This window comes from Aythya fuligula, chromosome 22 (assembly GCF_009819795.1).
Source record: "Aythya fuligula isolate bAytFul2 chromosome 22, bAytFul2.pri, whole genome shotgun sequence".
Lineage (NCBI taxonomy): Eukaryota > Metazoa > Chordata > Aves > Anseriformes > Anatidae > Aythya > Aythya fuligula.
In genome coordinates this window covers 3,900,780-3,916,133 of record NC_045580.1, presented here as the reverse complement: position 1 = coordinate 3,916,133, position 15,354 = coordinate 3,900,780, and the positions used below count along the sequence as shown (strand labels likewise).

The window sequence follows — 15,354 nt, the reverse complement described above, 5'->3', positions numbered from 1 at the left end:
CTGGCCCGTGATAAAAGTCCCTCTGCACTGGGGATGGGGTCCGGGTGTCTCGGCCATTGCTGCTGCAGCTGTGACCGCTCTTGGCACTGATCTGTGGGTTGGACACGTCCCCTGTCCGCTGGTCGTGCTGGTGCCACTGGGCTCCCATCACACGTGCGCACCGCGCTGTGGCTTCGTGCTGCAGGAGCGAGATGAGGCTTGCTCCTGCTTCTTGCTAAATCGCCGTATCCGCTGGGCAGGCAGCAGGCTGTGCGGGTTCGTGGCTGGCAAGGGGAGGGAGGGTGTCCCTTTGCTGCCAGCACAGGCTGGATGTGCTGGATCCTGCTCGGATAACGCAGCCAGGGCCAGGTGCGCATCACGTTGCCCAGCCGTGCCTTGCAGAGGAGCCAGCTCCTGCCCCCTCCCTGCAGGACCGCTCACAGACACCCCATTTCCCTTTTTGAAGGGAAGCGATTCTGCAGGAAAACAGAGCAGGCACATTTGGCTTTAAATGAATTGGGCAAAACCTCCTCATTTGGGATAAGCTGGCTTCATTGCCAGGCTGTGTGAGAGCCACTGCCTGGGGTCGACAATTTCATGGCACGAGAATGGGAGTCAGGAACCGATGGGAGATGGCAAAGAGTGAGGGTGGGGGGAGTGGGAGAGGTGCCAGGAGGAGAAAACTTTGGAGAGGTCGGGGGGAGCAGCCCCACAAGCAGGGAAAGGCTGGGGCATGTCCACAGGGGCAGAGGACATGAAACTTTGGGGGCTACAAGTGAATATGGGTGCTACAAGCGGTGAGAAAGACCATGAACATAAAGCTGAGGGCACAGACACTCAAGGACAGTGCAGGGGCCAATTAAGGGTACAGACGTGTGCAAGAGGTTGCCTGCAGCGTTTGCCTCCAAGCCCTCGTGGGGCAAAAGCTTTGGTTGATGCGAGGGCATCCAAGCAGGAGTGAATGGGGTGGATGTGTGCGTGCTTCAGGTGACACCTACCAGCAGGACGTGTGTCTGTGAGCGGTGGCATCCATGCACATCAGTGGGTGTGTTAAATAAAGTGGGTGTGCAAAAGCAGAGGCGTGCCCAGCAGTGCCTGTGCCATGCAAAAGCTGCGTGCTTGGCAGCGAGGAGGAGCGTGAGGGGTGGAAGCACGAGCGCATGTGGGAGCTGTGGTGTGATTAGTGTAAGTGTCAGCGATACCCATTTGCGGAGCAGAAAGGAAAGTTTCATTGCTGCAGACAGCAAAATAATTCCTCTCGGTTTACAGGGCAATTACCAGGGTGCCGATGCTGATGATTTACACAGAGCGCTTGCATGTAGCAGTGCTAGACCTTGTATACAAGTCACATTATTGATATTGTAATAAATTTTGTTCCAAACAAGCAGCAGGGAGCAGGAGCAAGCCCAGGAGTGGCAGAGAGCAGGGGAACTCCACAGAGATATCAGCACCAGGGGAAGGCAGCACTAGTTTGGAGAAGGAGATAAAGGCTTGGTCTGCCCTTCCCTGAGGCTGGAGAGGGTGCTGAGACACAACGACCAAGGGGACAGTTCTGCAGGGCATAGATTTAGGTTTGAGAATGGAGTTGGCACTACTCATCCTCTTCAACATCCATGGACATTTAATCTGCAATGGCCAGAGCTGATCATCCCCAAATAGCCCCTTCCAGCAAGAGGCATTAAAGCACATCATTACAGGGCCATAAACTCCTGAGAATGGCTCTGCCACAGCTGCTGCGTGGCTGAGGACAGCTCCAAACCAAAGGAAGGGAAACGTTTTTGGATTAAACACCTTTTGCATAATTTCTGTGCGATGTGGCCTTTTTGGAAAAAGGCTGGGGAAATGTGAAAGCTATTTCATGTGGAAGAGCAAGGTCTCTCCTCTCAGAGAGGCTCAGCAGATGTTTGGTGAATGCTAGCATGGAAATTAAAGCAACTCCACAGGGGAAGGAGCCAGGGCACCCCTCATACCTTGGCTACTGACACCAGGGCTGTCCCAAAAATGCACCTTTCCTCATGCTGGTGGCTCTTTTCCCCACGGAGCAATGAGGGCTCCAGGCCCTGCTGCTTCCCGAGGTCCTCTGGCCATTGCTGTTTGCAAAGCATGAAGGATGTCTGGATAGGAGTGATCAGACAAATTGGGTAATATTCCATTCATGCAGTTCTTGCTGATAAGCCTGCTTAGAAAGGAAAAGCCCGTAAATATTTTCATGCCAAAAGAAGGATGCTTTTAGCATCTATTACATTACCACAATGACAAAATCACGCTGCAGAGTTAATCCGCAGCAGCATAATGTGCAGTAAAGCCTTGTGCAAAAACACAGCATGTAAAAAAGACCATTACAGCCCCCACACTCGGGCAAAAAAAAAACAGCAGCACTGGCTAAGCCGTAGCATTTTCCTACGGTAATGTGCCTGCAGCCTCCCCCTGCCCTTGGTGCCATGGCTCTGGACCCACTCCCTGCAGGCATCTCCCTCCTGACACCCCACACTCAATCCTTCCCCATCATCTTCACCCCAAATTCCTGGGTCAAGTGCCAGCTCAGGTAGCCTGTAAGGCTTGAAATCACTGAACCAGCCCCGGGTGAGGAAGGTGCTGGTCCCAGAGGGGGTGAGGGGGAGATTGGAGCAGTGAGGTGCTGCTGGGGGCAGGCGCAGGGCAGGGGGGCTCAGAGCTCAGCTCACCAGCGGCTTCGGGGAGCGATGCCAGGGGGGCCTGTGGTTTGATTTGGGATTTTACCTGACTGATTGTTCATTACATCCCTCCCTCCCTCTTTCTAACTCTTTTTTCTTCCTCCCCCCTTCGCCCTTCTCTTCTTTCTCCCCGTCCCATCACACACCCCCCTCTCCCACCTCATTCACTCGCTCCCTTTGGCTCGGCTCCCATGTCCTCACCCCCCCACCTCGACCCCCAAATCCTCTCCTCCTGTGTCCCCACCGCCTTGCTGCTCTCTTCTCTCCAGAACTCTGGCAACAAGGACTGTGATGTCCACTATGCAGAGCTGGACACGTCCGCTCTGGCCTCGTCACCCAGCCCTCGGAGCTCCATCCATGCTGGCGGAGACCTAGTCGAGTACGCAACCATCCAGCCCAACTTACGCTAGCGCATGTCACTCTAGGCCCTTTCCCCTCAGATTCTGGCCTCAAGGTACACGATCGCACTCTGCCTTCCTCCCCCTGCTCCTCTGCAGCCAGTGCTTGCCCTGCACCTCCTGCCCTCCCCGTTCAGCAGCCCCTCGGCCCCATCCTGCCCACCCCGTAGCCCTGCACGCGATGCTGCCCCTCTGCTCCCCTCGTGCCAGGGGGGGCTGGCAGGGATCTCCTCGCCTTCTGTGCATGCTCTCTGCAGCATTTTCCTTTGCTTTCTGCAGCGATGAGAGGCATGGGGTGGGGGAAGCGTTAATGGGGTGGTTTCTGATCCAAGCAGCCCCTCTGCAGCCAGCCGGGCTGGAGGCACAGGGAGGAACGAGGTGGGTTTGAAAGGCACAGCTTGTTTAGGGGCATTTTTTTTTCTTGCAAAGCAAAGCAGGACATGCAGAGGCTGAGGACAAAACTTTGGGAGAGATGTTAAACAGGCCCTCCCAAGCTACCCAGTACAAGAAGGGGAGGGAGAGAAAAGGGGACTGAAAGAAGGAGGGGGGAGAAAAATGGGTTTGTGTGCGTGAAAGAGACTATAGATAAGAGGGAGCATATGTGCATGTGTGAAAGAACAAGGTGGGAGAGTATGTGAGAGAATATGGGAACACGGAAAGGTTCCTGCATCTGAAAGTGAGCGCGAGGCAGCCAGGGAGGGACTGCGTATGCAAAATAGAGAGCTTGCGTTGCACGGGGCTGATGCAGATGGCATGTTTGAGTGCTTGAGAGAGGGAGGGAGATTTTTCCTTTGGTGCTCTCCTTCTCAAAACCAGAGATCAGACCAGCTCGTTTGTTCCCTGTTTGTTCCACTCGGAGTGTCACCCAGGCTCTTTGAGCTTGGGTCCCACAGCAGGGACTGCTTAGGACTCGGATCGCATTCAAACCCACCAGTGGTGGTCCTGGGGCCTCTCTATTTACCAGTGACACCGCAAATGTCATTCTGCTTTGAAGAGGAAACTGGTGTCCTCAAGGTCTTCTCCCACCCACTCACCCTATAATCTTACCCAGTTCTCAGGAATTAAAGCCACCAGTTCCCTATCCGAAGTAGAGGGAACTCAGAGATTTTCTGTGTGATGCCAGCCATTTTTGGTCAAGAAAAAGCCATGGGCAGCTCCCTCCTTGGCTATGACTCTCCCTTGATCCTTGTCCACACGTATTCCCCAAGTCGTGGTGATTGCAGCTTCTACCCTGCTCCTCCCCCTTTGTTTTACTGCCTTCCAAATGGGAGGAAGGGGCTGTGGGCTTAATGGGGCTGCAGCCCCACAGGGGTGTCAATGAAGAGGTGCAGAAGAGGGTGGGGAGACAAGGGAGGAAGCAAAGGGGGTGCTGGAGTGCTCTGCAGCACCCCAAATCCCTCCAGGGTCACCAGAGGATGCTCACAGAAACAGCAGCTTGGGGATGGAGAGGGCTGGGTTGGAGGAGAGAATAGGTGGCAAGGGAATTGAAGCCTTGGGAATCCCCTTAGAAGGGAATAGCTCTATGCAGGGGGATGAGCGGGAGGAAAATGACTTTTAAAGAAGTCCCCTTGCAGACCAGGAACATCAGTGCCACCAGGTGGGTGACAGTGGGGCAGAGCAGCCTGAGAGGAAGGCGCGTGGTGGGCTGGTTCAGTTTGCCTCTACCCCCGTGCCCCCTGGCTTTCCCGTGCTGGAAGGAGCCCTGTAGTTCCCCTGCTGTAGCAAAAACCTCCCTAGGTAAGTGCCTGCAGCGGGGCCGGCCCCGGAGCGCAGCGGTAACCTCTCTCTCTTGCGGTGTCTTGCCCACCCCTGCTCCCAGAATGAGGATCAAGGTCTTCGTAGACGTAACGAGCGAGAGCGGACAGTAAGTTCTGGGTCGCTTTGGGGTTGCTTTTTCTCTCCGTTCAATTTTGGGGTCTGTTTGTGCCGGTGCTCAGCCGCCAGGCACCAGCCTGCCCAGCTCCAACAGGCTGGAGGAGGCTGTGGTTGGGAGCAGCTTCTTTTCTTTACGCCTTCACCTCCGCGTCCCTGCAGCTCCTCAGGCTGCACCAGAGGACCACTCGCCTGGGTACGAACAAAGCAGGCGCTGCCTAATCCATCCTGGGAGGTCTCACCTCGTCCTCCCCAGGGTGGGGGATTTTACTGTCAGCAAAAGGACAGTAATCCTCTAAATCCAAATTTGGAAATCCTCCCAGCTTCTCTGAAGCAAAAATAAAGCCAGTCATATGGTGCTTTGAAGGTGTAATCTCACCGCCACGAAATCTCCCTGCTATGACACACCACAGATCAGGGTGATTTTTTATTTTTTTTATGCTTTTTTAATTATTTCCTCCCCCTTCACCTCCCCACACTCCTGTTCTCACTTTTGTTTGGGAATTTCTTGTCCCTGTTAGAGCAAGAATAGCTCAAACCTTGAGACTTGCATCAAGATCCCAGTAAATCAGAGAGCCGGGATCAGATTCCCAGCTCTGTTTTCCCTATAAAACCCACTATAAAACCACTAAATCTGCACCCATCACAGATTTGGCACAGCGTGAGCTGGGGATACTGAAGAACCACCAAACACTGGCTCAGCTCCCATTTACCACTTCTCCTTCCTATCAACACAGAAGTTGCCTGAGCACGCCCCTGTTCAATAACCCATTTCCAGTTTGTGGGAGGAATAAAGCAAAGTGCTGAGGTGGCTCCCCATTAGCTGCCCAGCTATAGGATGAGGGCACCAACCCTGCCCTGGCTGTGAAGTTTTAGAGGAGACAGCTCACAAGGGAAACAGCATGAGGGTAAAGGTTTAAGGTTACTGATGGCCTAAGATGCTGTAGGAAGAGAGAACAGGTAAGTAGCTATAGCTGAAGAGCTAAAAGCATGCTGTAAGGAGGAATGCAACCTTATGAGTGAGCTTACTGCATAAATAGTACTTGCATGTATCTGTGGGTGCATCCTTCATCATAGCTCCTTCCCTAATTTGGGGGAATTTCAGCTCTGGGGTTTTCCAGAGGCTGGAGCAGGTAAATCCTCAGATTTGACAAGGAACTTTTCTCTTTTAGATCAGTAAGAGCTGATTATTTAGTGATAAGAAGTATTGCACGTGGTCAGATTGGAGGGAAAGCTGTGGCACAGCTAGTCCTACCAAGGAGATGATCACAAGTGCATAGGAGATGGAGAAGGGATGAGAATAAGTCATAGCAGAAATGAAAGCTCTCTAATTCAATCAAATAAAGACCGTTTAAAGGTAATCTGCCAGGCTGTCTGAAACGGATAGATTGCTGACATCCCCTTTAATCAAGCTCTTGAAAATAAAACTGAGGGGGGAGGATGTAACCCAGATAACGAGGAATTGTATGCAGCCATACTGGAAACAAAGACAAGTAGGAGAAGTCAGGTGGGGGAAAGTGGCAGTTCAATTTAATTAGTTCATTATCCCTAATTTAATTTCAAACTTTGTTAAAGATAAATTAGATTTGGAAAAAGTCACAGTGGGACTGGGGAAGGAAGTCAAAGGGCACCGGCTGCTAGATGTTAATAAACATCAGGCTGATTCTCTCCTCTTCCCTTTTGGTATTTAGAAATGAGATAAGGGAACAAAGCAGGAGCAATTGACTCCTGGGCTAAAGGAAGGTGAAAAGAGACAGGGAACTCCCTTCCTCTGCCCCAGTGCCGGCATTCTCCAGCTGCCCAGCCCTGGCCCTGCTGACCCATGAAAAGTGAGCCCAAAATGGCAAGAAAGAAAAGGAAAGCATGCTTGTACTCACCTGCCCAGAAGAGCTGGCAGAACTGCGCTGATTCTCTCTAGCCTTGCTTCATGGATGCTTGTTTCGTGCCCACATTAATCATTAGACAGAAAAAGGGAAAGATGTATTTGCTGAGCCAGCACATTGCTAATGGGCATCCCACAAAGTAGCACCTCATGATGTGCTTCTTGCAGCTCCGGATGCTACCCACGAGCTCAGTTTACACAAGATGTCTATTTGTGTTAACTGAGAGCCTCTTTGCTACCAGACCTTTTGAGCACTCATTTTTGTACAAAGCCCTATATTTTTCCATTATATGCCCCAAACACACATAAACTCACCCTCCCATTAACTGAGGATTGATTGCTGGCTAAGAGCTCCTCTCTCCTGCTACGTCCTACTGGACTCCAGTCACTGAGACCACTTCCCTTTCAGGTTAGCTTTACCCAGGAGGTTCAGTTACCCATTAATGACTTACCACTTAAAGCAGGAGAGCAGGGTTAATACTTTTCCCCGCTCCCCACAGGTATGGAAAGAAGTTTTCAGGAGTTTTCTGCTGCATCTAACATTTCCTGAGAGCAGATTATGCAGGGAGAGCACCTCTGCACATTCTAGTTACCTCTCTCCTTGACTGCTAGCCCTTCTCCATCCATTTTTATCAGCTGTTACAATCAGAAGAATAACAATCAGCTGTTCTTTGTTCCCTTCTCCCATCACGGTACAGATCCCTGTGCCTGCTATGGGATTTGTAGGGGGATAGCTGCCCTTGTTCTTTAAGCGTGCCCAGTTTTCCAGCCACAGGGCTGTGCACAGTTCAGCCTTCAATCCTGTAGAGGCCTCAACTTGCTGCGTAAACATAACTCCCACCTGAGAAGGGGAGAGCTGTATGGCAGGGCTGCCCAAACCCTCTGGGAAGAGATTATAGGGGTTAAGGTTCAGTGCTGCTGTGCCTTAGCAGTAAGGGACCAAGAGCAGCTTCCTAATGTCCCCGGCTTGTATTGATCCTGTTAAACAGCTGTAATGCTGCTGCCCAGCTTCTTCCCTTTTACACTTTGCACTTAGAAACCAGAAGTGGATGAAAACCTTAGGAGATAGGTGTGGGAATGGCTCGCTTGAATTTCAGAGATACCAGCGCAGCAGCTCCAAATAGAAGGGATCTAGAGCTGAACATGTGGCCCCTTGCTGTCTGCCCAGGTCAGGATCACTGACTTTAAAAAGCCTGAGCAGTGGGTGCAGCGTTTTGCCAAGGAAAGAGAAATGAAAGTCAGATTGACCTTAGCACTGCAGCTCCTTTCCTGGAGCTCCAGCTTCCCATCCTCTGGTGGCCTCCACGGCTCTTTGTGAGGCTGCTGCTGCCCTAAGACTGTGCAGCCCTTCAGCTTTCTTGTTGCCTCTTGTAGCAGGCTGAACCATCAATAAATTATTGTCGACACTTTGTTTTCTATGTGATTTTTTAAGTGTCCTGGTGAAATATTTATCCAGGCACTGGCGGCAGAGGAGCTGAGTAGATTGTTCTGTTCCTTCAGGCTTTTTCTCCCGAGGGTCAAATCTTTGTCCTCTTCGCTAAACTGATTGTTTCTGGTACTTTGAAAGAGAACAAGGAAGGACTGCAGGGCAAGTTACTCGCTCCAGCCAGCCCCAAATCAATCCACAGGCATAAAAGGTGATTGCCAGTGGATTTGCTGCCTCTTAGAGATGAGAATAGCCCTTATTGAGACCAAGACCTTGGTGAGTGCTACACGTCCCTCCTGCTTGGGTCCTTTTGCAGGGATTCAACTGGGAGGAAAGGGAGTTTGAGCAGGAGGAGCCCTCCCCACCTGCTGCCACCCCCTGGGGAGCAGGGCTGGGGCTGGGGGGCTCTGCACTACTGGGAGCTCACGCTGCCATCCCAGCACCCGTGCTGTTTGCCCAGAGCTTTTTTTGGGAAAAGGTGTCTCTGTGATTTTTTGCACTCAAACAAGCAGCGTTTGTTCAGCATTGCTTGCTGCACCTCCGCAAAATTACCTCAATGGGAATCAAAGCGCTTTGGACTCCGGGAGCTTTTCATTTCATGTGGCACTTGGGGAGGAAGAATCACATTTTGCAAAGCGTCCCTAAAAACACTCTCCATGCACCCCAGGAAGGTGCTGGGACCACCTCTGTCTTGCAAGTCCTTTATGTTTCCCGCAGTCCCTTTGACTCACAAATGTGGCTGACAAAGGAGCTGCTCACCCAGGTAAAGCTGAGCAGAGGCACTGGGAGCTGCTGGGCAAACACCGGGCACAATAACCCATTGTGCCTCCAGAGCCTGTGGTCAGAGCAATGTGACCTTTGTATAAAAGAGCGCGAGGCTGTGTTAGATCAGCGATGCGTACAAGCAGTGCTTTTTTCCAAACTCAGGTGTGGAAGAGTTGGGAAGACTGAAAATAAACTGCCCTTTCTTGCCATGACACTTATTTTATTGAGGGAGGCAGAGCCCTTACAGGCAAGGGGCAGAGAATGCAAAATCCTTTATTCTGTAGCAAAATGGGCATTTGGGGAAGTGAGGCGCGACGTTAAAAACACAAGAATGTTAAAAATGCGAGGATTTATCAGCCGGGTGCCTATTTTGCTGAAGCAGTAAGCAGAACTATTTAATTCCCCACCCTGCTTGTTACACGGGGGTCTCAGCAAGGAGCTGAGCTGCGTTTTCTCTCCGATGGCCCCGGAGCCCTGACGCGCTGCCTTGTGTCTCTGCTTCCAGGACTTTGGAAAGTGTCACTCAGAGATACCGAATGCGAGTGATTACCTGACCCGCTGCTACCCACGCGAAGGGCGATATCTGGAGAAGATCCCCCACGCCTACGCCCCCCTGTCGGACCTCCCGCGAGACCTCTACCCTCAGCACCCCGACGTCTCCTTCTGCTGCCCACCCCCCGGCTCCCGGGCCCCTTACATCTGTCCTAAGGAACAGTACGTCTGAAGTGTCAGCACAGCAAAAAGACGAAGCTAATGTTTTTCACACCTCCCGACCCTGTCGCTCAACAGCCAAGGCCTTTTAACCCTCCCCCCCCCGACACACACTTTGCCGTTGCTTATTTTATTTATTGATTTCTAAATTTCGGTGCGGTTGTAAGCGACGTGATTAGGTTAAGTATCTGCCTGGCTTGCTAATGCTCGAGGGAGCACTGCCTTCGCCCACATCTCATCCAGCTCTTGAACCTTTCTTCTCTCGTGCTGGCCCCCCTGTACCAAGCTGGCTGTGTGCATGCATGCATAGGCGGGTGGCAGCTGCCCTGCGTGGGATGGGATGTGCCCGACCCCATTAAATGTCCGTAGGTCCCCTCGTGTCCCTCTCTGCACTGCTTGCACCAGAGTAGCCAGGTGAGGATCCTCCACAACCCTTCTTCCAGTTTGTGAAGTTTCAAAGCCCAGCCAGTGCCCAAATCTGAGGCTGGAGGTTGTTTTTTTCACTCCTTTGGAGAAAACTGTTTTCCCCCTTGGCAGTGGGGATGGGAAATCCCTGTTGCAAACAACTAAACAGCCAAGGTTGCTGAACCAAATAATAAGATGCTTACACTGAAAGATGCTGAGAACCAACCAAGAATAGAAAGAAGGGCTTGGTTTAGGGCTTTTGTTTCTTTATTCCCTCCTACTCCCACTCCAAATTTTTCTGATTGACTCTGTTTAATCCAGATGCCATGGGGACATAATTTGAAGCCAATGCTTTGGAGAAAGCGTCCTTTAAAAAACCTTCTTATAACCTGCAACCCAGAGAGGAAAAAAAAAATTAGAAAGAAAAATATTCTCTCTAATTTTCCTTTTCAAAGCCTAGTGTGACCCCCCACTAGCTTTTCCCCTTCTCCTTCTTGCATCTGTTGATTGGAATTTCAAAATGAACTCAGGCAGAATATGAAGAAAAAAATCATGATTTCAGGTAATCTTCGCACTCTTAATGAAGGATAAAAGCCAATAGAGGAATCTGGCCTTTTAACTTCTTTTTTTTTTTTTTTTTAAAGCATCTTAGTTTTGGGACTATATATTTTTTTTTTTTGATATTTGGAATGTGTGTGGGTATGTAAATCCAAATGTGTACATTACTGTGACCACAAAGTGTTTTAGAGAAGGGAATTTATCTCCACATCACATTTGTGTTCACATGTATTAGAGAAAAAATAAATATAGATATACACTTATATGTATATAAGAGCAAAGAAGAGGAAGTGGAGAAAAAGGAATGAAAACCCTGTAGAAGAGCTTGGCTTCGGGGATGAATTTCATCTGTTTCACCCAGGTATGGCATATGTAGGGTGGGGGCTGGGACAGTTGTGAACAAGGGGATGTGCCTGCCTGGTGATCGGGGGTTTGCTTTCCTCTCTCACTGCACGCTTAGCATCACGCTGAGACCACGAGGATGTCAGAGCAGAGTGCATGCAGGAGGGAGAGAAGGGGACCACAGCATCACCCTGCTGCCCAGACCCCAAACCACGTCCCAGTGCCACTTCTACAGGTGGGAAGTGAGCCTGGTGCTGAGCTAATTCCTCCCCAGGAGGAGGTGTGAGCACTGTGCTGGTCATTTCAGTCCAGCTCCTGCTGTGCCACACTGATGGAGGCACCCTTTTATTTTTCTATATTTGAATCTAAATAGCTCTCGATGTTCTATGCACTTTCGTTGTCCCCATCACCTTCAGCAGCCTCAAGTCTCACCCTGCTTGCCCCTCTCCCTCCACCGAGAAGCACACACGTGTTCGCACTACCTCGTGGGTTCCCTGCAGGCTGGCACATAGATCTGTACGTAAGGGAGAGGTTTATAACTCAGCAAGGCAATATAGCACCGAGGGAGGATGAAGCCACACTCACCAGTGCCAGGCCAATGCCTCCTGTATGCCCAGCAGCCTCCACATGTGCTGGTGCTCCCATCCCCAGGATGTCAGGGACTGTACAGACACAGCCTTATAGCATTAGGTGTGACTTTTCCCGTACCATCTGTGTGGTTTCGACTGACTGAAGCCTTTTTGGAGTCACCTGGACTCACGTTTCCCTGCCAGCCTCCATAGGATTCAGCCAGGCATGTCCCTACACCGACAAGCTCGAGTGCTACGTGTCTTGATCCAGATAATGTGTTTCTCTCTTGTTTTCTCCTCAACACACCTTGGGGCACTTTCTGGTTACCACAGAGCTACAAAATGGGTGTGCTCGGAGCTGAAACCGTGGCCAGGACATTCACCCCAGCAAGGGAGCCGTGCTTTGGACTCTGCCAAATCTGCCTTTGGTCACCCTGGTGGGAAAGGTGATACAGCACGGGAAAACCCAGGGCTCTCTGACATCCTGCAGCCAACCCAGCACCACTGACCATTGAGGAGAAGCTTACACATTTCCCTTTCTGCATGCCTGTAATAACAGGATGCCGCCTGCATAGCAGCAATTAAAGTAGATTTGATTGGGAAACCTTCATCTGATGCAGCTTCAGCTGGATCTAAAAATTCAAATAAAAAGTGGAATGTGGTCAGGTTTTCAGGTGCAACAGAAAACCAGGCAGGTAAAATGGCTGTTGGCAGAGGAGGAAGGGAACATCTTGTAGGTGGTTTCCTCTGCTGCCAGCGGCTGGGGCCGGTGCTTTGATGGGGAGGGGGAAAGCAGAGGCACAGACTGCAGCATTAGAGGGACTCTGCTCGCCTTGTGCAGCTTTGAGTTTGAGCTGCCCACGGATGACTGCCACAAAGGGTTTTACTGTGCCTTTCAGCAAAGTGAAAGGATTTCAATCCTCCTCAGAAAGGGAAAATGCAAGAAAAGCCTAAATTCAAAGAGGTCGTTTGACAGCACATACATTAAGCTGAGGGAATGTCTTGGTTCTTGTTGCCTCTTAACATTCTCTCTTCTCCTTAAGAAATGGGTTGGTCTCAAAAAAAGGGGGGAAAAGAGAGCCTCTGCATACCACTAAAGTCCTTTGTACCTCGGGGAAAGGGAAAAATCTGTACCTGAAGAAAGGGATGGGAAGCAATTCAGGCCGGTCGTCTCCATTTTACAAAGCTGCATTTAGAAATGTTCCAATTCAGGCTCTGATTCCTCCCTCCCTTCCACACAGTTGCACGACGTTTGCCCAGTGGCTGGTCCCAAACTTTGCTGGACCCAATGCCAAGGGCTGGACGTGAGCTTTGCTCCGTGCTGAGGCTGCCCACATCATGCTGACCTCAACGATCCTGCAGCAGCGTTAACGAGAGGTGTTCCCCTCCTGCCATGGTGTAAAGTGATCTGGAAAGACACCTTTTCTGGGAAAAGGGCCATCCAGTAAGGCTGCTGGGGGTGGATGGCTGGAGGAGTCGAGCAGGGAACTGGCTGAGCCCGGTGGTGGGTCCATGGGCTGGCAGGGTGCGGGAGGAGTTGGTGTTACACCCATAAAACCATTCTTCCTGCTACTGGGGTGAAATGCTGGGATTTCTGCTCCACATCTTGGTGGCATTGACACAATAGCTCTTGCAGATGGAAAAGACTGATCACAGACCTTAAATAAAGATGAACTGAAGAGTTATAACTCCTGTCGTGGCTGTGAAACCTGGGTGAGGGGCTCGACCTCTTCCTTTCTGCCAACGCAGACTTATTACTGAGACATTCAGTACATAAATCACCCCCTGTGCATTCATATCCCAAAATGTACATGCTTGCACACCCATTTCTGTCCTTGCACGAGCACAGGCTGCCTGCTCACCCCGGTGCCCTCCGGAGCACACCGAGCCGCCTCTCGCCTTGCATCCTACCCTGGAAGCAGCACCAGCGGTGACACGGCCTTGGAGGCACGGCTCACGGGACACGACGTGTAAATCCAGCTGAACACGAAGCCCGTGCCTCCTCAGGAGGTGCCCAATCAGCCAGGTTTGATCGATACGCAATTAGAGAATTTTTAGCCCAAACCACTAACTCCGAGAATGAGAAATCCGCAGGATATTTTTTAATAGAAACGCTCCACTGCCTAAGGATAGTGCCTCTGCCTCTGGGTGAAGATCTTCTGCAACACGTTTGGTGTAGAGCTGGGCAGGAAAATGGCAGGGAGCTGGTGGGGGAGCGTGAAGGAGGGGAGAAGGGGCTCTGCCCTGCAGTCCATGGCCTGAATACAGCCTGGGTTAGCAGCAGCCAGGGGCAATCTCCGTTGGGTGGGTGTCTGCCGGCTTGCCTGAGATAAGAAAAGATAAGATAAGCTGTCAGGCCCCCAGCACACGTTGCTCCCAACTCCAGAGCTTCTCTTGGTGGTTTCTTGGAGTGGCTCAAGGAGCCCCAACCCACCCTTGGGACAACACAGCCAGGACAGGGCGCAGATCCGAGCAATGGCACAGGGTGGTGAAAGCAGACTTCTGGCAAGGCTCTCCTTGCTTTGCACAGTCAGGCAGGTTTATCCTGTATTTCTGGAAGCTGGCATCTCCCCCCGGGACTGTTGTTGTTTTCAGAGCAGGAGAAAGGAACTCGGGATCACCTCTACCAGGTGCCTTTTGCACAGAGGCTCCCACCACTGCCCTGCAGAGCGCACCGACACCAGGCTGATAGCAGGGATGCTTCGCGTGGGTTCAGAGGGAACAGCACCTACTCAAATAAAGGTGCTCCCAAACACACCCATTCCTGCTTTCTCTTTTAATTTCCCCACCACTCCTGGATGTGCTGCAGGGCCAGCACTGCAGATGAGGTTTTCGGTGCCTTTCTCTGCTGTCAAATGTGCTACAATCAGTGCTTCCCCCAGAACAGAGCACCTCCTACTTGGCCACTTAATGTGTACACAGCCACTTAGGCATAAATATATAGGTTTAAAATTAAAATATTGTTGTTACTGCCTCTCGGACTGTGTAAAATACATAAAACCTACCAAAATACTTTGTAGCTAAAGAGCTGTTGTTTTATCCTTGGAGCTAGGCAGCTTTATAAAGAGCTTTTCATATAGGAGCAAAAAATAGGCACTGTGGAGGGCAGACAATGCTCCGAGAGCATGGAGTGGAATGGGGGAGCTGCAAATTAAAGGACAGTGTGGGGAAGAGCTGCATTAAAGATTCCACATCTCTGCTGCAGACGGGGATGGCTGATCTCTTTCCTGCTCTACTGTCGTGCTCTATTTTCTTTCTCTTTATGGCGGAGGGGAGGTGAGGTTTTAAAACCTGCCAGGAACGCATCCAGCCCCGTTCCTCTGGGTGAGCAGCACCACAGGCTGAACCAGCTTTCTCCAAGCTCCCTCCCACCCCCAGGCCCCCCTCCCCCTCGTAATCCGGGCTCGAGTACCATCATTTTCATATCAGTACTAATTACATTAATTATTCTCCTCAGTATAAAACTCATTAAGCTGGAATTTATGGTTCATTAACTCGGAGCCAGAGCGCTAGCTCCTTCCTCGGTGCGGTGGTGTGGGGCCAGGATTATTTCTGTCCTGGCTGGGGGCAGGCTCTGAGCCGGGTCCCTCGGCCACAAAGCAGGCAGGGAAGGGGTTTCTGAGGCACGGCAGGAATGGAAATGTCCCCACAACCCTTGGTGCTGTCCCAGAGAGATGTGGTTTGTGAGTGAGAGCAGCCAAGGGAACGCCTGCAGGTGGGCTATGCACCAGGGTGGGTCAGGACCGAAAAGGAT

At 51.3% G+C, this 15,354-nt stretch overlaps 1 protein-coding gene across 3 annotated transcripts in view; it reads left to right on the top strand.

Moving 5' to 3' along the window:
- The window catches only part of NECTIN1 (nectin cell adhesion molecule 1), an 83,321-nt gene extending 70,036 nt beyond the window's left edge, over window positions 1-13,285 (top strand). Inside the window, exons 9-11 of one of the 3 annotated variants that reach the window (XR_004254140.1) lie at window positions 2,942-3,126; window positions 4,890-4,934; window positions 9,521-9,571. Coding sequence is in view for 2 of the 3 variants with exons in the window: in XM_032201843.1 (XP_032057734.1) it covers window positions 9,521-9,739 (219 nt within the window). In the remaining variant the exon portion in view is untranslated. Of the gene's footprint in view, window positions 1-2,941; window positions 3,127-4,889; window positions 4,935-9,520 lie in introns of all 3 variants that reach the window. The other 2 variants (XM_032201846.1, XM_032201843.1) reach the window with 2 other exon arrangements.
- The last annotated feature ends 2,069 nt before the right edge of the window (window positions 13,286-15,354 follow it).